Source organism: Cricetulus griseus, chromosome 5 (assembly GCF_003668045.3).
Source record: "Cricetulus griseus strain 17A/GY chromosome 5, alternate assembly CriGri-PICRH-1.0, whole genome shotgun sequence".
In the NCBI taxonomy this organism is placed as follows: Eukaryota; Metazoa; Chordata; class Mammalia; order Rodentia; family Cricetidae; genus Cricetulus; species Cricetulus griseus.
Window position 1 is genome coordinate 90,555,870 of NC_048598.1, and position 21,939 is coordinate 90,577,808.

Consider the following 21,939-nt stretch of genomic DNA (forward strand, 5'->3'; position numbering starts at 1 on the left):
CTTCTACAAAACTTGCATTACTGTTGAGTGAATTGGTTAACACCTCCAGGTAATCCAGTTTTCCTTTCTTCAAAATGGCAATAATAGCTCTTTCTCCCAGAGGGTTTTATAAGGACTGAGAGCATATCTTAACCTCTTAGAACACTGGCACTCGGGACATGCTCATTACATGTTATTGTTGCCGATTTATTGAAAGCCATACTGTAGATAACCCTAAATTTTCCTGACAAATCTTTGCAGGTATCATAAATCAAAATTGACCTTGCCCTCCTCCAGCCCCCCCACATTCTCTAAGCTGGACAAAGTTGACTTCTAACTTATGTAAGTTGAGCTCTTGTGTATAGAAACGGAAGTTACTCACAAAATCACTGGCCCAGAGGCTCCCCGGAAAACATCGTTAGGCAATTCTTCCAAATTATTGTTATCACTTAGATTCCTGGGGATGGAGTTGGAGAAATATAAGAAAAAGAAAGCCACATAAATATGCCTGTTGCAAGAGCCATTTCCCTGCAAATGGCCTGGAAGAGCAGTCAGGGCTACTTACAGCTCATCTAGCTGGGTTCCGTTGAATGCACAGTTGTGTATTTCTTGAATCCCATTCTTATTCAGCCATCTGAAATAAAAGCCCATTAAAAAACTTAATAATGTCAGATGCAGACAATACAGAGGGTTTGTAATTGGAAGCACTGGGGCAAGGTCAGACAGCAAGTTAGTGGCATAAATAAGATGCAACCCTTATGCTCAGGGGTGGGAGGGAAGGAAGACAGAGGCTGGTTTATTGCTATGGAACCTTCAGTAAGTTTTGAAGTTTGTATTATGTCTGCATATTATCTATTCACAGGAATAACTGAGCTTCATGGAGAAGAATGAATAAATGAAATTTAGTTGTTTTTTCTTTTTTAAAGGCACAGCCTCTGGATTCTATACCTATAAGCTCTTTGTACACTCTGCCCATTGTCAGAGAAAATTCTATAGGAAGATCAAAGATCACCCCTGCCTTGAAGGATGGAAATCGTGATTTCTAAGCAAATATTTCTAAGACAGAGAAAGGACATTTTGTGTCACCTTTCTCTAAGGCGTTGTGCTCTCCACCCATGCTCACCCACAGCAGCAGGCCTGCTGTCATCAAAACAATGATCTAATTAAGTTGTCAGACAACCTGAACACATCCAGTGACCCATGGGGCCCTGGTTATTGGAGGTTTGTGGAGGTAGCTCCAGGTTAAGGCAGAAGAGAAGAGAAATTAATTACAGTGATGGTGGCCTGTGGCAGCATGAGCGTGTGTATGCAGCCATGGCCAACTTTTGTGGGAAGTGGGCTTGGTGTACATAGTTGTGCTCACTGTGCTAAGATATTGAGAGGCAGGTTTGTTTGGACAGGAGTGTCTTGGGCCACCTTGGGCCATCAGCTTTGCCCTGTTCTCCTCTTGAGTGACTTTTAAACAAAAACAACTCCCCAATGTCAGGAGAGCCCAGGTCTGAGACTCTGGCCATGTAGCCTTGTTTGCTTACAGCTTCTTTACCTTCTGGGCTTGGTGGGTTTATTAATAGCATTGTTCCTTGAGCTGACCCAGAGAAACTACTTGGGGACTCCAGAAATTTCTTGGGCTGTGGAGAGCAGCTAGAAGATATTTTCCAAAACAATCATGGGCAAACAACCTGTGTGTCCCTTTTTCTTCCTTCTTCCTGAAATCTAGTGAGCTAAAAATCCCAGAGAAAAGAAAAGAAAAGCTTTCGACCACTAACAGTCAACAGGTAGCTTTTTATGACAAAGGAGTGACTGTGCACTTCATCTTGCTCCCCAACTCACATTCTCTACCACCACTACTCTGAAAGGTCTCTCCCAGAAACATTGAGACTACAGATATGTCAGTCTGTCTGGGTGGTGACAGTCCTTGGACAGCAGTCTCTAACCTGTTGAATGTTTATCCCCAGGGTTTTGACATCAACATCAACCACAAGTGTTAACAAACTTTCTCTACTTTGTGGACCAAGAGGCAAAGTTAAAGATGCCATTTGCTTTATATTGGTTCTCATAAAATGATTCCACAATTTTATTGAATGAATGCAAAATATAGTAATCAAATGCAATTGTTTTCTTTCTTTGTAATATATGTCAATTATAAAAGCCAGTCTTAGCTACAAGCTGGATTTAGCCTGTGCACTTTAGCTGGCTGATCCTGCATCTTTCCCAGGACTGTGTAGGCCTGTATAGGCTCTATCTACTTATCTATCGATTATATAATTAGTCTTTCCTGCACAAATTGGCCTGTGAAAAAGTATTGGTATAATGAAATAATATACAGACAACAATAATTATTGTATTCAAAGAAGCCCATTGTCTTTATCGTTTTCTTGATTATCATGTCACAAATATGTAGGAGGGAATGATAATTTTTTATGTTAATGGTGTATTATCACACAAAATTAAATTATGTAAAAACCCTTTCCTTTGGCTTCATCTTAGGCTGTTGGACTCTGCTAACACAGAGAAACCAATAACTATAAAGTACACTCCTAATCTCTTTCTCTGGTTCTTTTGTGGTGGACTTAGGCCTTGATCATGCTAGATATGTTCTCTACTTCTGGTATATATCCTCAGCCATTTATAAATACGCAACAGATATTTATTCTTAAATATTCATATATTTAAATTTGAGGTAAGTTGCTTATGCTAGCCTTGGTCTCATCCTGCAATCCATGAAGGCTTGAATTTCCAACCCTTCTGTGTTAGCCTCCTAAGTACCTGGGATTATAGGCCTGTATCACTAGATCTGGTTCCTAGTCTCTTAAGATAGGGAGTGCCTGCTTTAAAACCAAGTGATGATGGTGTTTGTGATGATGATGAAAGTAACAACCATCTCTGTGGTTGTCCCTCTGAAGAAAAGTCCCTCAGTGTTTCCAAGTTCCTGTGTTAGAGTCAAAATGGTACACTCATTCAACAGAGACTTCTCTTGAAATCATGAGGCCTTACCTGTTAAAACTCATGAAGGATAGGTAAGCTAGATGGGAATCAACTAAGGAAGAGAGAAAACACAAATGATACAATTCTCTCCTGAGACCAAAGAATGCTGGGAACAGTGGTTCCAAACATAACCTTGTCTCTGGTCTCCTGAATTAGGCCATTTTTCTGAAAGGACATCATTAGGTGCTTTCTTCATTAGCCTCTCTACTTTTTGTGGCAGAGGTGGGTGAGAAAGGGCTCAAAGGCCATACAAAATGTATTCTTATTGATCATTTTTTTCCAAGTCAGTTGCCAAGGGCCTGATCATCTTAGGATGTTTGGAAAAAATAAACATGTACATTTGTCTTTAGAATAGGACTTCTGAATTTTTGAAGATGTGATGAGGTAGAGAGAGCTTTTCAGGACTCAGCACTGTTTTGTTACATTTTCCCTGAGTGCACTGGATGGCTCTCTTAGGAGAAAACATCTCTGTATTTAAAGTATTCGGACTAAGAACAACTGGAAACATAGAACTGTGTTGAGTAAGAGTCTCCCACTCTATTATCTATGGATTAAGGGGCAGAAAAATAGATGTTGTCCTCAGGAGTGTGAATTTTTCTTTCAGAGACATGTCTGAAAAGTGTTTACTCTCAAGAGAAAGGGATCCTGTCTTGAAAAGTGTATGACTGAGCTCTGGGGAGAAAACAGGATCTGTATGGCTTTTGCTGCTTCAGGACAAAGGCACACAGTGAAGTCCACTTACAAACAAAATCATGAGAAATCATGTTATAAAATGAACCCATAAAATTTTATAAAATAGGAAGATGAAATTCTTTTCTTTCTGGTATAATTGAAATCAGTGATTCTCCAGCTGTCACTCTGCATATTTGAGTTACTAGGGTCTTTTGAACACTTGGATAGTTGACAGTACCGTTTTCTGGCTATCCTGAGGATTGGGCAGACGGCCATGCTGGCTACTAACACAGAGGATTAGAAGGTTGTTCACTGGTGGCATTGAGTGCATTTAAGAACTTCCCCAGAATTCAGACAGATTAACTCAAGCTCATTAGCAAGTGCAATTATTCTGGGCAAAGACCATCATAGTGTGCTCAGCATGGGCCCGACTGGGAACTGCCTCCTGTGATTATTCAGAAGGAGCCATATCTCCTGAGTCCACCTCCTTCGCCATTATCCTCTTTAGGCAACAGAGGCCTTGCCAGGCAATAATCAGCTTTATTGACACACAAGCTATTCTGTCCTTCAGAGCAGATGCTGCATCACAGGGGACCATCATTCAAAGAGCAATTTTAAATACTTGAATCACACTACATAATCATGAATTATTAACACGACTCCACATTGAGATTTTGAGATATAAAAATCAGAGGAACAATGCAGGAACCATAGAATGATGGAAACGGTTAAATGCCAGCCTTATTATACAAACAAAAAGTCATAGGCTGTTATGAGGTAACCAGAGATCAATAGGTGAAGAAGAAGTAAAAAGCCTTTGGTTCCCCCACACCTCTTACTTACAGAATTACACTTTCAAAACTCAGCCCCATGAAGGAATTCCTGGCAATGGTGTGGATATTTATGTTATCTTGAATGTCTCTAAGAAGAAAGAACAGACAAATTAGATGTTTGTGTGGCCTCCACCTGTGGAACCTTTCCACATTCAGTTTGCTGGCACCAAGTGATCCGCAGCTGCAATAACACTTTGATAGGATTTTTGTTTAGAGGATAACAGCTCAAAGTTTGGCCAACAAATAGCCTGTTTATCTGTAGTGTGCCAGTTCTCCTCAAAGATGAAATTGTACACCCGTAGAGCCTTTTTTCCTCTGGAGGGTTCCTTAGAGGATGTCAGTGTGTTGAGATTCTCTTAAATACAGTTCTTTCTTAGCTTTGTTTCCACAGTTGGTCTCTACTCAGTAGGACAGACACAGAAATTGACCTCTTACCTACAGACCTACCTCTCTGTTCATTTTATTTGTGTTGTCTCCTCCTTTCTCATTTCTCTAGTGCCCCCCTTGTATGTGTGTAGGTTAGAGGTAGCCCCCATCTTTTTTCTTGAGACACCATCTGCCATTGGCCTAGAACTAGGCTTGTAGACCAGGACAGCTGGCCAGCAGATCTCAAGTGTCCTGACTATATCTCCTTAGTGCAAGGAGTATTAGCAAGTGGTACATGCTTGGCTTTTAAAAAAGCAGGGGTTTGGGGGTGGTCACAGTCAGGCCTTCATGCTTATTAGTCAATTACTTATATCTGAGTTATCCCTCTGGTCCTTTTTCTTTTTCTTACATATTGGGGTTTTTTTCCATCTTTTTTTTTCTTGAGCCACATAAGAGTTTCTTACTGTTTTTTTTTTTCCTTCCCACATTAAAGGATAGAGAAAATGTTTTTTTTCTTTCATTTGTTTTACTTACCCTTCCATCAGACTGACCTATTGGGTCTTTTAAACATAAAACAGTAGAAGTGCTAAAAGCTGGAAACAACTCAACTCAAGAGGTCTAGATGACTCTCTGTTCTCGGTTCCACATACCGAGACTATCTGCCCAGATTCTTACAAGTTCTCTGTTCACTTATTATTCATGTTATTTCTAAAGTTTGCTATTGGAAATAAAGTTCTCCTTTGTTCCTCCCTCCCTCCTTCTCTCCCTGCCTTCATTCCCTCCCTCTACCCCTCCCTCTTCCTCCTCCCCCTCTTTCTTTCTGTGCTGGGAATCAAGGATAGATACTCATGCCTGCTAGACAAATACTCTACCACTGAGCTCTGTCTTAGCTCCACACATTGCCCTTTCTCCTCCTCGTTTAAACAGCACATTTCATGGGAAAAGGGAAAACAGTTTTTACTAATGCTTTAGTAAGAATCTTTCAGTTAGAGAAATGTAGGGGTTCTAGAAGTGAGGGGAAATGATGGAGGAGCATGGGCAGTTGCAGGGATTGAATAATAAAGCATCCATGTAAATGAGACCACAATTTGGTTCTAAGCTTGTTTGTTGATAATGCTTGGTGTGGAGCATGTTAATGTCATTCACATGGAACTTTGCCAGGCCACCTTGCTTGTTTGTCTTCTTCCCTCTGCTCATCCAGAGCCATGTGTTTGGAGAATGTACTATGCCATGGATGTTAGAGATCCAGAAGGCCATAATAAAGCCAAGGCCAGGGACCAACCAATCATTTGCTGAAACTTGGGGAAGTATGGACCAAGATACTCTTTTTCCTCTTTGTAAGTCTATTATCTCTGGTGTTTGTTAGATGGAGAGATGATTGACATCCTACCAATCAATCAAAACTTACAATAGAACCTTTTGAAGAGACTGAATCTTATGAACCACTGGCAAGTGCTTAATGCCTGTGTTGGATATTAACCTAGAGAGAGAGAGAAAGAGAGAGAGACAAAGTCAAGAGTGAGGAGATATGAAGCTACAATGTAAACATTTGTCAAAGCCCCAACTTTCCAAATTCAAAAGACCAGTTATGGACTGTCAGAAAAACCTGTTGGAGCCTCCAAAATATCTAAATTATACTTTTATCACCTGTTTCATGTTTTAAGAATCTAACCAGAGTCTAGTCAGTTGTTGATTCCTTTGAACAAAGAGATTTACAATTGTTTTTTGTGAGGTGGGGATGGATATTCTCCTGTTGTTCATATACTGTTTTATTTTTGAACATTGATAATTTAGCAGCCTCCAGATGTTGTAACTTACAACAAGATAACAAAATTTCCCAAGTTGCCCCAGTTGATGAAGAACCAGCATTTTCCTCTTTCGAAGAAGTTCTGTGGGTGGTTACAGTGTGAGAGTTTATACACTTTGACTTCGGTGCATACAACAGTGTGAGAGTCTACACTCTGACTTGAAGATATACAAGTAACCTAATGTAAGACCCCCGGAAAGCTCAGGCCTCTGGGGTCTCAGCCCAGGACCTCGGTCACCCCAATCACCAGGCAGATTCCAAAGCTTGATGCAAACTGCATGAGGCTTTAGTGTGTTTTAATAAGCTAACCCCATGTTAGCTCGGGTCTTTCACCCACCCGCATGGCGATGGCTAAAAAAGACAGCTCGAACCAGCTGCCGAGAGATCTTGTAGGGCATCATAAGGGGAGTGTCTAGGGGTACGCACAGGCTCAAGATTGGTGTGCCTCCAGGCTTGGAGGGCTTGCCCTGTGTTGATTGGCCAACTGGTTGTTATGGCCCATAGGCCCTCCCAGGGTGGTTGCAATGCTCTGTGCGTCATTGCTGTGAACTTGCCCGTAAAGCACACCCAGAGCTGTAAAGCATAGCTCCACCAGCTAACTTCTGATTGGTTCCTTGCCACGATTCAAGCATCTGACTTTTTTAGTGACTAGGACAAGGTCATGGCAAGCACACGTTACTGTCATGGCTGCTGAAATGGGGAGCTGGTCCCTTCACTTAAGACATGTCAGTGCGACTCCCCCTTGGAAAGTGGTTGCAGGTGATTGGAGACAAGTTTTCTAATATCAGGAGTGGAGAGATGGTTTTTTTAAAAAATCTCGTGACAGCAGACCTACCCCGAGTCTTTCCTGGTGTTCAGCTTCCTTGGGAATCAAAGCCTGGGAGTCTGAGATGAAATCTGCTGATGACTAATGTAGCAGATACTGTAAGTTCAGAGCATCTGAGCATGAAGCAGAGGAGGAGAAAGCTGATCAGCACCGGGATGAGTGATGTTGTTGGCCACTGTTACTTGTGTCGGTTCCTCAATCTCAAGGACCAATTTAGGAGATCTACAGAACATGCGTCAGAATTATTGCTCTTGTTGGGGGCCAAGAAAGTTCCATTATGGAATGTCTTAAGGTCCAGCCTCCAGTTTCAGTAAACAGGAGCACCCAGGAGCTCTGGCCTACAATTGTATTGCTAATGCGAGCAAGTCTGCTATTGTATAGCATAACCTCAGTGTAGAATGCCTCCTAGTTTGCATCTCTACTGGACTAAGCATTTGAATAGGCCTGTGAAGGAGGTTAGGTGTGAGTATCAAGTGAGGACAGAGAGTGAGGAGCTATCTAGCAGAGAGGAGTCAACTGAAGGAGACAGAAATGGCCCATGGCCTTGGAAGCAGGGTTAGAAAACAGACAGGAAGATTCTGAATAAACAAGAGACTCTAGTTTTACAACACGGAACTGAGAGCTCTCTAAAGATGCAAGATGCTTGTGTTTGGTCTTTATTGCCATTGGGTTGCTAGGAGTTTCCAAGTCCACGCTCCCCCACTCAGGCTGAACCTCATGGCTACCGTGGCTTAGGGCTGAGACATGCCAGGCAATGACATGCTCTGATGGAAAAGTCTGCAGTGAAGGAAAGTGATTCCTATCTCTTGATGGTGAAAGGTAGCACGTTACTAATATATTACTTCCAGCTGAGATATTTGTGACTACCCAGTGAGTCTTGGATCTCTTACCATAGTGCCGATGACCCTCCAGAATAGAATGTGAGTCATAGGAAATGATGGGTAAGGTGGCAGTGTCCAACTGCACCTTCATTAAGCTGGGTGACATATTTGGTGGAAGTAGCTGATACATAGGTACCTTGAATTCTTTAGTGACACATGAAAACCATCAAGCACACCACTTCCTAGAATTTTCTTAGTGTGAGTTGCTCAAAGCCTTCCCTGGATAGCTCTGCTTCCACTTCCTCCCTGTGTGTTCCTTGGCTAAATGACAGCTGGTCGGTGTTGCCTGCATCTTGAAGAACCATTATCAGTATACATGGTTGTGAAGGACCAAAGCTCTGGACTAGATTTTGATGTTTTGCTCCCTGCGTCTATATTCAGAGAGTGAGTAAATCTTGTCTGTGGGTTGTTGCAATCATTTTCAGAGGCTGTGTTCGTACTTGGCTCCTAATGTGTGTAGATTTTGATAAGCTTTTCGTTTGAATACTTCCATTAAATAATGATGACCTCCTGCTTCTTACTGGACCAAAGGGGTTATTCATATATTCTTTTGAAAGATTTGTTATAACATGAATTTCCCTTTAAAAATTAAAAGCTGGATATGATGGCACAGGCCTGGAATCCCAGTACTTAGGAAGCTGATGCAGGAGAATGGTGGTTTGTGGCTAGCTGATGTTACAATAGGTGAGACTTTTGTCTCAAAATTAAATTTCATATTTTCACAGAGAAATGAATATTTTGGCATTGAGGTCAACGAGTGAAAATAAGTTCATAGAGGCAGATGGCCACCACCACATCCCAAATTCGTGCAATGCCTTTGCATTTAGCCTCTTCCTAACCTCTGGATCCCAATAGCCAGTCATTAGTTTTCTGTAGGTATGATTTTACCTTTTTCAAAAGATCACGTTTTTCCAAAAGAGAATCAGAGAGTGGATAATTTTTGAGTGTGGCTGGCTTTTCACTCAGCATGAAGTATTTGAAACCCTCCCATGCTGTGCATTATAGTAGTTTGTTGCTTTTCAGTGCTAAATAGGATTTCTTCATATGAATGCTTCACAATTTACTTATCTGTTTCTCAGCTGAAGTCTCAGTGTTTGTGGAAAAATATGTGGTCACATGTACTAATGTTCATATAGTGTACCACACCTATAAAAGGTGCTTTAAATGCTAGTATATGCCTGATGTCTGTCGGGTAAGGGAAGGAGAGGAGACAAGGAGAGACGGGGAGAGAGAGAGAGAGAGAGAGAGAGAGAGAGAGAGAGAGAGAGAGAGAGAGAGAGAGAGAGAGAGAGAACATAGCTTTTCCTTTTTCTTGGGTAGATGCCTTGGAGTATGATTTCTGGGTCAGATGGCAAGCATATGTTTAAACAGAAAGCAGTTTAGCATTTTTTTTAAAAACAAGTGTACCATTTTGCATTCAACCCGCAGAGTGCCAGTTGCTCTACATACTTTGGTTATTCAAAAACTAGACGTATTTTTCATCACCAAAGTAATATATGTATTTATTATGAGGCTCATGAAAAATACAGAGACACTTTTACAGAAGAAAATAAAAGTCACCTCATGGCTCAGTGTTAGCTTCTGTTAGTATTTGAAATTGGATGTGCCTACCAAAATAGCTTTCATGATTGCTCTCCAATAACCCCTGAGATTCTACTCAGTGTTGATGGGAGCACTGGAGTAACTTTCAAGACCCATTACTTGACATAGTCTTATCTCATCAGATCTAGCCTTCTATTTTTAGGTCTTGTCTCATGGTGTTCTTCCAGTATTCTCCTAATGAGACATCACAGCAGCCACCATATTTAACATTGTCTGACAATCTTCTCTTGTGTGTAGGTCTAGAGGGCAGCATGTGCTCCTAAAATACCGGGTTAATTGCTTGATGTTTCTAAAACATCCCTTGTTTCTGTCACCAGGACTATATCAAAACTCTAATTCAGTTAATTTGCTTGTCAGGTATCCCTACCATTTGTGGTAATTAGTGTTAAGCAGAGGCAGGGAGGCCTGGAGGCCAGTAGTCATGAGAACCTGTATGTCAACTCTGGCATGAAATATACACAAGCCATTTTGCCTCTCTAGGCCAGAAAGTGTTGTGGACTGTGACTTGCAAGGCAGACATTCTATAAAATACTTCTTTGTCATTTCACCTCCTTTTGGCTCAACTTTTACTCTAGCTGTTGCCATGGCAATCGGCTGCTGTTAGATTTAACGTGGTAGATGCTTGCCTCAGCTGCACTGAGAGGCTTTCATTTTCTGTCCTGGATTTCTATGCTACTTTTAAGGTTGGATTTTATAGAATCCTGATAAGCTATTTTGAGGCCTTGACAAGTCCAGAAATCTGGGGAGTTAACACTGAAGTGGACAAATTCCTGGTTGGTGTGGAACTCTCCTCTTCTGTTTCATGTGTGAACAATTATAAATATATTTTTACATTATATCTTAGAGGATTGCAGCATGACTGAGTCCCAATTGTCTGGTAGTATATGACAGCCAGCATATAGGTATGGAAGATAGTGGATTGAGAATGCATTCTCTCCACACACCCCTTTTACAGTACTTGGCCTTGACCCTAGCGTCTCATGCATACCACACAGCTGTCCTACCACTTAATTATACTCTGACCAGTTTTTCACTTTCTATTTTGAGGCAACATCTCTCTAGTTTTCCAGGCTGACTCTGAACTCATGATGTAGTCCAGAAAGGCCTAGAAACTGTCATCCTCCTGCCTTTGCCCTCTGAGTAGCTGGGATCACAGACCTACACCACCAAGCCTGCACATGATAATATATTCTTGATTTAATGTTTCTCTTTTCCCCATTTCTTTTTAGCCACCCATATACTTTCTCTGAGTTTGTATACATGCATAAACCATTAACATGTCAGCCCTTTCCCAGGCAGGTGTGGAAACCCTAGGTTAAGGCAGACACCAGTTTGTAATGAATTTCACATTCTGCATAGATTCACAGGCAGTTGCGCTCTCTCAGATGACTTCATGTGTGTCTTCCATTGCAGTCCAGTCATGTTTCTTTTCCTTCTTTCTTAGCAAAACTTTCAGAAAGTATTCCCTGCAGTATTATTTTTGTTGTTTCTTATCTCATTTATATGGCTCAATCTGCTTCAATCTGATTATTCAACCTACATATTTTCACCCCAAACTCCTATTGTGTCCCAAATTCACCAATCCACCCACTACCAAATATGATGAGCACTGAAGTTTCTATTTGGTTAGAACTTTCTAGATCTTCCAATGCTCTTTGCCAGTCTCTGTTACATTTCTGTTATGTCACACCCATTTGTTTTTCCTTTTCTTTAATACTCCTTTTGATTTATTGTTTTCCTTTCTTTCTCGGTTAGTTTTTGGATCATTTGTTGTCTTCTTCTACAGTTCCAGCTAAGTAGATTTTGCTTCCGGTGGTTTCTGACTGTGATTATAGTGAGTTCTGGGTTCTTACCTGCAATATGTCCTCTCTAGTCTGTCAGGAATGAGATTTTACTTCCCACATCCTCCTGAATGGGCCATTGTCATAGCTTAAAATTTCCCCTGGCAGTCACAACATTTCCTCTTTGCTTTTTTTTCCAAGAAGTACATTTTTGTCTATCAATCATTCATTGGAAAACTGATAAAAATTGTCTGCTTATTCCTCATCTTCCAATAGCCAGGCCATCCCAAAGCCTCTTGGATCCTTATCTTGATTCTATGTAATTTTGTCTGCATCTATGGAAACATTCTAAAACAAACTACTGCCATTCCTGGCTTTATTAAATAGTTTCCTTTTGGCCCCACCCCCCATCTTCTTCTCTAATCCATTCTCTGTGCAGCATGCAGCACATTCTTCTAAGACATAAACCGATTGCTTTGCTCCCTTGCTGTGAAAGGTTTATTATTTCCCATAAGACCCAGGGTGAAATTTATATTCTGTACTATCAACTCTTACACTCCTGCTTCATGCTGTTTCATCAACGCATTTCAATCTCAATGTCTCTTTCTCTTTGCTTCTCCCTGCCTTTAGTTATTTTCAAATGCTTCAAATGTAGTGATCTCACCTCTTCTTCAGCAGGCCAATTTAATTAATTACAAATGGAATTTCTTCAAAGAGGAGAGCTGACTGTAGGTCTAAATTGGGGCTCTTAATGTAGGTACTTTGCATGGGTGGCCAAAGTATCTTCAAAAAGTCATGGGTTATTAAATGAAAACCTCAGTGCCAGCCAGGTGGGTGATACCTTCTTAAAAGTTATTGGTTATGAAAGACTCAAAGAACCCAAAGCAACATAGGCTATTTCCTTTGCTTTTGGTTGTCCATCAAAAGTAGATAGTAGGACCCTATTGCAAAAGATACCATCACTTTACTTTCATGGAAGGGTATAGAGAAATCCAGCCTTTGGCTTGAAAACTTCTTCCTCACTTGCTAGCTTTCACAGATCTGGAAGATGCTCTCCAGACTACTGGTGGAGAAAATCCATCAGTGGTATCCCTGCATACTAGAGAACTGAGGTTCTAGACAAGATGTGCTCACTAATGCAATAGTGGCACCAAGGTTATAGGGGTAGCCAATTGCTTTTGGATTGAATTTGAGGTTTGGATCACAGGTGGGATTCATGTATAGCACTATAAACCTGGTCAAAAGTTCATGTCCCAGGAAGCTCGAAGGCCTAAGGAGGAACCTACTATTGTGCTTTGCTAAAGGACTGCTGTCAAATGGCCTTCCAAATATTTATCCTTATACTCCTGTAATAGTGTGGCTGTCAACCTTGGCCAGAGAACTTCTGTCTGTGTTGGTCACCAGTTAATACAGAGACTCAGATCTGGTCAAAGAACAGAAAATAAGCGACCATGAGTAGTACATCAATATCAACCTCCCCTCCCTCTAAGGCTCAAGGAACATTGTGGAAGAGGGAGGAGAAAGAGCTGAAGAATGGGTAGGAGTGCTGCAAAATGCTGTCTTCTAGATATGAAATGGCTGTTGTACCTGAGAACTAACAGCAGAACAATAGTACTCAACATTCCAACAGGCAATATCCAATTGAACTTACTGGGTTATTAAGTTTAAAAGGAAAGGACACAAAAGGGTGAGTTGGTGACATCTGGTGGCAGCACGAAAGGGGAATTGGTGCTCTATATGAGCAGATTTCATTGTTTACATGTGTGGAACTATCGAAGAATAAAATATATTCTATTAAAGTTTTAAAAAAGTAAATTAAGGCTCCCGATGTACTACCAGGACAATTGCATCTTGTCTAGCACTTTTTCTTTTCAGCTGTTCATCAACATTCCAAAGTAGGGCCTAGAGAGACAGCTCAGCAGTTAAGACCACCTGCTGCTCCAGAAGAGGACCTAGGTTTGATTCTCAGAACTGCATAGCTGCTCACAATGGTCTGTAACTTCACTTTCTGGTAATTGGATGCCTTCTTCTGGTCTCTGCATGCACAAGGCATATATGTAGTACATATACATACATGCAGGTAAAATACTCATACAAATGAAGTGAAAATAAATTTAAAACCTTCCAAAGCATATATCATTCAACCACATTGTATGTGGTATAAAGGCAGAATCTGCGTTTGCCCTGAAAACTTAACATTTCCACCACAGTGGATGGGGTTTTACTGTGTATCCCTGGCTGTCAGCATCCCTGACTCATTCTATAGACCAAGCTGGCCTTGAACTCACAGAGATCCACCTGCCTCTGCCTCCCGAGTGCTGGCATTAAAGGCGTGTACCATCAAGATTTTAAGGAGGTAATGTGCTATGTGCTGTCAGTAGATGTGAACATGAAAAATCATATAGGACCTGCAACCACAGCACACAGTTTTGACATGGTGCCAGCAGCTGCAAATGGTTATGAGTTTTATGTAATTGAAGAAGTGGGAAATCATGCTTTTCCAATGAGGATGGCACAAGAGCAAAACATTTATAAGCTAACGCCAACAGAATGAGCCCCCAACCCCATTATGTAGTGTATACAGACATCCACAGCAGCACATTTAAATCTTCAGTCTTTATAGAAAAGAAAACACACAGTGAAAGTGGATAAAATTATTCCAGTAGTGCTGTGTTTAAGACACTTAAAAAGATCTAGTGACCATCCACCTGGATGGATTATTGCTTATAACTCTGTAGCTGAGATTCTCTATAACCTTAAGATAAGCCAGGAAATGGAGTTCTGATGAACACTTAGTTTTCAATTCATTTCTTCCCTTCTGATCAATAAATTCACGTCTGATGGAGTCTGGAAGTGGGTAATCAGCTAGGAGCACTGTCTCAATGAGTTTGCTTTGGTCAAATGATTGTTTGCTGCAAAATTATTTTGATTCACTCAACTGTGGTTTATCTTCTGGAACAGTAAAAGGCCTAAGGGTAAAATGTCAGCACATTTAAGTTCTGCAAATGGGTCTTTCAAAGAAAAGTAACTGGCTTGGAGCTCTCCCCTCCCAATCTCCAGTTTCACATTCTGAGCTATTGTTAGTGCCTTCCTATCCTGAGTACTCTTAATCTTTAGGTTGCAATGATAAACTTTCCCTCCTTTCCCATGATAAACTTAGTGGGGTCCTCCCACCTGGTGGGAATAATCCCCACCTCTACTGCCACAGGATAGTATACTTGCCTTTTACAAAAAGATCACCTGGTGATTCTGAAGTCTCTTGCATCATTGATACTTTCATTAATTCCTAAAGCACTCATAGGTTCCTGTTATATTTTTTTCCTTAAGTTAATGAGATCTGTTACTTATTCCAGTACAAGCATCATCCTCCTACTTAAGCAGCATTATGTCCCAGAGAGTAAGCCACAGACAATGCCTTGGCTTCAGGGAGTCTGGAGGTGAATCAGGTTAAGATGGACACATTCAAGGAATGGACTAGTGTCAAACTGTATACTATTGACCACCAATGTCTTAAAGGTTCAGAAGACTGGAGAAAGCAAAGTGATCTAGAATAGCCAGTTAGGAATACATCTAGAAAGAACAAGAAACTAGATGTTTAGAGTGTAAAGAGCCTTGGTTTGAGCCAAGTGTAGTAGTGTGTACAGTTGATCCAGGGGTGGGGGTATGGGAGGGTGGGAAGCAGAGGGAGATAGAAAAGGGAAGGGGGAGGCTATATCGCAAGAACTGTTGACAGTACAAAGGTAAGTGATGGAGGAAGTGCTTCTGTGTATGTGTTTGTCTTACTGGATGATAAATAATGTACTGTTTGGCCAATGAGGCAGCAAGTTAGGCAGGACTAGGAGTCGAGGAGGATTCTGGGAAATGTAGTAAGAAGTGGTGATCCAGGCAGGAAGTGACATAGCAGTGAGACTCATATTTAAGCAAGGAGAAACAGAAAGTGCCCTTTCCCCCCTCCTCTCTTCCTCCAGCGGCCCGATGTGATCCACCGGCAAGTGAGGACACCGATGGAAGGCGTCCAATAAGATAAGTCTTATAAAATATATAGATTTATGATAATTAAGACTGAGCTAACAGATGAGAATCCTAGTCATTGGCCAAGCAACATTTGTACCTAATATAAGTCTGTGTATTATTTTGTGCATCCGTGCGGCAGGCAGAACTCAGGCGGCTGGTGGAGACAGCCCGTGTGGTGATAGGGCTCGGGCGGCGTCTGGTGGAAAGATTTATCGTAACAGGTAAGTGTAGGTTTGATGGGAAATATAGGCAGCCCCTTCAGTATACTAAAATGGGAAGAAGACTTGAGACTTCTCTGAGCAGAGGAGGTCCATATTTTCACTATCTCATCTTGATGTGTCAAGGCCTTCATAGTGCTCATCAGGCCAAGCTATGGGGCTAACTGAGAAACTACAATGAAAGCAAATACTTAGCCTTCCAAACAGAGCAAAGCAATTCTAGAAAAATGACAAGATATTACTGACTTCCTATCTGCCAACCAATCATACACTTCTCTACATTATTCCCGATACAGCATAGTATAGAATGAATACCCTTGAGACTATGTGAACCTGCTCTCTTTCAGTTTAGGATACAAGGAAGGGACAGAGTACAAGCCATGGCTTGAACATTCCATAAAGTGTTTTAGGGAATTTGATTTCGGGAGGGGACTCTGCCAGCTGTTTTACAACTACTGAATTGGGGTTGGCAATAAACGCTAGCAGATAGGGAATCTGTAAAGAAAGACCAAGTGTATCCCAAAGAAGCCGTAAGCTATGAAGGCTTCTGATGTCATGTTGAATTTTAACTGCAAATCTTTATTAGCTGGGGAATTTGTATATCAGTCATCAATGTGATAAAAGATACTGATGCATGTTTTCTGAATCACTTAATAAAGTTTTGGCTGAATTGAGTATCACAGGATCTCAGTGTCAGGTGGAAAAATGTATATGATGCGATAGTACAATGAATAGGACTCTAGATTCAAGCATAGTGACTGTAGCTAGGTGGACTTCCAACTAATGGATTGATCTTTGCAGAATCATACCTTCTCTCTGTAAAGTGACTCTGCATAAACACTTGTAGGGGAGAGACAGAGAGTCTCATTTCCTGCCATCCCAATTTCATACATAGGACTATAAAACATCTATGTTCAACTCAAGTATGCCTTAATCTCCATGGAAACAAGGCTCTGTTGCAAACATGGGAAATTTAATTGATTCAAGGGCAGCACTTCCAAGAGTTTACCTACATGGTTAGGGATTGTTCTGACCCAGTGCTCTAGGTATGTAGCAAGCTTTGCTTTGGGTCAGGGCATGTAGCATCTTCTTAATGGAACTGACTGGCACCAGAGAATCTGGTTAGAAGTCCTGGCTTAGCCCCAGGGGAATGGATTTGCCTTGTAAGTGAGCTTCCCTGCTTCCTCAGCAGTGCTACTTCTGTGCTCAGGTGCCAGACTTCTCTTCTGGTTGCCACACTGAGACTATCTTATTTCTTTCAGTTCTAGCTTCCATTTCCCTAACTCTCTGGGGGTGATAACATGCTATTTCCTTGACCGCTGTGACATCCAAATATCTGGTCACACCAGAGTTTCTCAGATCCTTTCTTTACTCCTATTTTATGCTTCCTTATGATAATACCTTCTCAATAATCATCCTTCTATCTGATTGATTTTGTTTAGTCTCTGAATCTTGGCGACTTTTTTTTTTTTTGATTGGCAACATACTATCACTTAGAATTTTTACCTGTGTGAGGGTTAGTGTTTGACAACTTGACAGAAACTAGAGTCACATGGGAAGAGGGATTCTTAACTGAGAAATGGGCTCCATCACATTGGCCTATGGGCATGTCTGTGGGCATTTTCTTGATTAATGGTTGATGTGGACAGGCCCAGCGCATTGAGGATAGTGTCGTTCCTGGGCAGGCCACTCTGGGCTGTCAAGCTGAGCATGAAGCCAGAGAGCAAGCCAATATATAGCTCATCTCCATGATGGCTGTTTCAATGTCTCCTTCTAAGTTCTTGTTCAGGTCCTGCCCTGAATCCCCTCTCGAAAGGGCTGTGAGGTGGAGTGTAAATCAAACAAATCGTTTCTTCTCCAAGTTGATTTTTCTCAGTGTTTTATCATGCCAACAGATAGTAACTAATACAACATGTCAAAATACAACATTATAGAGTTGACAAAGATTAGAAATGACTTACATGACTTTCTCATTTTAAGAGCCAAGTGACACAAGTGTGACTTTTTCAGTGGTGACAAGTGGTCATATTATAAATATTATATAATAATATTATTATTATAAAGCAGTTATCTTTGAATTAGATGCGTTTAAAACATTTCTTTAAGGGCAAAGAATATATTGAAAATGAATATGCAATAGCATATAGGGAACTACAGGAAAAAACATTCATGCATGTATGGATGCAAATGGATATTTTACTGCCCCAAATGATGTATGTCACCATATGTGAAAAGTTTCATTAATACATATTTTAAAAACAAGAAAATATACCTTTTCTAGTCAATTTAAACCTTTTCATGTGACTTCAGATGTTTTCATTAAAAGCATGAAAATGCAACAGCTCACAGTAGTTTGAAAGAACATCTGATTGACATTAAGGAAGAAAATTTACTAGCTGCATTTTGAAAAAAAATTGCATAAAAGAGACATAAGATAGAATACTAAGTGTGATAACCCAGGGGCTGTAATTAGAGTTCTTCTATTGGATCAGCTTATTTTAATGGTTTGTTTTTGTTTTTTGTTTTTTTTTTTGGTAGCCATTAAGATCCCGCATCAATATAATCTGTGGATTGCCTTTCTTAGTGCTAAAGTAAGCATTAGAAATATGACAAATCACCACCCCATGACACTTTTTTTTCTCTACAGTGTAGGTATAGGTAGTGAGTCAAAAACAAACAACAAACACCACCATGTAGAACACCATATAAGGAAAGCTAAAAGCATAGAAATCTATTAGTTTATTTATCTTCATTTCAACCTTCATTAGTTTTGCATATTTATAAAGCACATGATACTGTAGCTGTATGCATATCTACTTTATGAATAAATCAACGTATTTTAGGGTATACTTGTAATGGGGGCTATGATGAGGAATTAGGACTACATAGTCTAACATGTAGGGTATTTACTTGGAAAAAGCTACCTCTGATTCTGAAGAGGAGCCAAGTGGAAATGGCAATGGATTTGTACTCTGACATTCTGGAAAGCAGGTATAGATTCATAATAATAATGGTCAACACTTATTGAACACTTCCTATGAGCCAGGTACCACACCAAGCACTTACCATTGATTATTTTATTTATTTCTCTATATCACCTTAGGAGACAGACTGAGAGAGGTCTGTTAAGTTTCTCAAAGCCACATGAGGAGAAGCTGAACTAGAGGTTGGACCAGGTTTTTCTCAATCTCAATTAAGGGCATAGGTCTCTGATTGCCACCCACAGAGTCTCACTGTGAGAGCTGTCCCCCAGAAGAGAAGATTGTCCTGATGCATTATGGGTTTCTTATCCCTGGCAAAGCTTCTAAATGTGGAAGGGGTTCTTGGTGAGAGGGAACTGAGATATTGTCTCTGAGGCGGCTTCCATTTTAGAAACATTGGGGGCAGAACTCCTTCATCAAAAATAAAAGGCTACAATGGGGATAAAAAGGGGGAAATGCTGGCTTGACAGGGCTGAGCTACTCTTTCTCCAGGCATCTCAAAGCCCTTAGCATTCACTAGAAATGTCTATGACAAGGAAAACACATGCTAGTTTTCTTCCTCTAAACTTTAGACTCCCTCCTTTTCTGGAGTTTGGTGTGTTCTACTCAACCTTGGAGGCCCTAGTGGAAAGTAAAGCATTTATACAAATTTCTTAAATACAGATTAGTTGCTAAAAATACCATTACTATGAGGCCATAGCTGATAAAGTTCTCTCATGCAAAGCATTCATTAGTCAGTTCATGTGTTCCTTGCCCATGATGTAGATCTGAACTTGATAGCACAGAAAAGTAGAACTACATTAGTGAGAGGGTGGACTCTCAAGTACAGTTTGGGTTCATTTCTATCAGTGTTGTCGGACATTGTCTGGTGACTCCTGTAGACTGTGATGAGGACAGATAAGTCAGGAGCCTCTGCAGAGTCATCTCCAGCTGTGGAGACTCTCAGCCTTGGGAGGGAGTTCCACTCCTACCTCAGCAGTCTGTCTACGCCCTCGTGAATCTGGGTAAAAGAAATCATGGAGAACTGTGCCAAAAGAACTACCCTGGGAAGCAATCCCCGACAAATGGGCCTGTTTATAATGTAATAATAAAACTGAAAATGGAGATGAGTTACTTGCTGTTGATGTCACTTGCCCTTTTATGTGGAGCATGCTACAGTGTACCATCACGGCTAAGACAGATCTTGGTGTAACCTGAGATCAATCACAGAGTTGCTCTGACACAGGGATGCTATAGTTTCTGGAAACATCTCTCACACACTGACCATGAAAGCTGAGTAAAGGATGAATTTGGGATACATCTTTTGAGAAGCGTTTTCAGAAGGCAATTTTGAGTTTCTCCTTCTTAACAGCCCATCCTGGCAAAGGTGGGATTGCTTGCTGTTCCACTTAAGTTGAATGAGGGAATTTAAGAAAGCCACATGCCAAATTTTATACACTATAAAGACATGGACCTTGTAAGAAGCTGCCTGTGGTGGCCATAGATTAAGATGCTTGTACCTGGAAGGGAAGTGGATCCTAGAGGCTGGTTATGCAAGTCACAGTGCCTAGAGTTCTCTTCATGCAGAGAACACAGACATTACCATATCTTCTTATGTTTGTAGCACATATAACATAAGCTTCTTTATAATTCCCATTTTTTATAGTTAGGAGGGGCAAGATGTAGAAAGGCACAGCTGAAGTTCTAGACTTGAACCAGGAAGAAACAATTATTAGAATGCTCCTGTTATCTTAGCCTGTGCCGTGCCCCAGTGCGAATGTCCACCTTTATTAGAGACTGTGAAGAAGGTACTGTTATCAGTCACATTTTACAGATAAGGAAACAGGCTGAGGGACTTCAGGGTGATATGTCTGATAGAGAGAGGAAGGGTGACATCGGAAGCCTGGCTTTCGGGCTGGCATCCTCTCAATTATATTCTTTGCAGCATGTTTCATTGTCTACACAGAAACTCCCCAAACCTAAATATCCCTGATTAGATTCCCAGCTAATGTTCTTGCCAAACATCAACCTTTGGAGACCTTCTTGGATGCTGAAGGAAGAGTAAGTTTAATCAAATGACCAATTTGTGGCAAGCAGTTACTTTTACATCGCATTCGGGGGGCGCCAGAAACAGTTAATATTTTAAACAGTTTGCATACCCTTTCCCACAACTCATTTCTGAGATAAATTATTTAGAATGCTATTTCTTCAGTACACTTCAACTTCTCTCAGGTGGATGATCACAAACTCCAAATGGCAAACACATTATGGAGGTGTCAATGTGCTCTGAACAACAGGCAGATTTGCAATGACTTCCTGTGTGTTTTATACAGCTCTGATTTCGGGATGGACTGGGTGAGAGTCACACATTGCTGGCTTTGGGTCTTCATTCTATCCATTATATAACCTCTTGAGTTTCAAAACCCTTATTTGTGGATTGGGAAAGGTATCTTACCTTACTGTTTTATCGAATCAGGGATAAAACAAATTGTATGAACAAAATGCCCATCCCAGGATGTGTCGTGTGATACATGCTCAATAAGAATGTCCTTAGGCCTCCTGCTGGCAAACAATTTTGTAGTCCAGATTTTGACCCTGTTCAGTCCAATCACCGTCTCAGAACCCTGTGCTTCCATCTGAGACATAGATCTGTCACTAAATAGTCCACAGGACTTTTGTAAGCGAATGGGTGCAAAGTGAGAGTGCTTTTCAAAGACATATTCCTGTCACTCACACTGGTGACCAACCAATGCCTTTTGACTTTAAAAAAATGCTGCACTTCTTCATTTTTCACCAGCCAATCATTGCAGGTGAGACAGCTGCACTTCTCTCTAGTTTTCTACTCTCTGTTTTCTTCTTTTGACATGTATGCAGTCACAGTGTAGATACACTGTGTATGTAGAGACACTTATGTGTATCTGTGTTCACATCAATAAAGCATATGTGTGCTCATGCAAGTATGGATGTGCAGAGGCCTGGGGCTGATGTGGGGAATTTTCTTCAGTTGCTCTCCAC

The 21,939-nt window shown here is 40.9% G+C and overlaps 1 protein-coding gene across 2 annotated transcripts in view; it reads right to left on the reverse strand.

The window, feature by feature from the left end:
- The window catches only part of Fshr (follicle stimulating hormone receptor), a 155,037-nt gene that overhangs the window by 15,559 nt on the left and 117,539 nt on the right, over window positions 1–21,939 (reverse strand). The window contains exons 5-8 of one of the 2 annotated variants that reach the window (XM_035445735.1): window positions 6,244–6,315; window positions 4,480–4,557; window positions 545–613; window positions 362–436 (exon numbers count right to left, since the gene is read on the reverse strand). In XM_035445735.1, the coding sequence (XP_035301626.1) occupies window positions 362–436; window positions 545–613; window positions 4,480–4,557; window positions 6,244–6,315 (294 nt within the window). The remainder of the gene's footprint in view (window positions 1–361; window positions 437–544; window positions 614–4,479; window positions 4,558–6,243; window positions 6,316–21,939) is intronic. The other variant, XM_035445736.1, reaches the window with a different exon arrangement.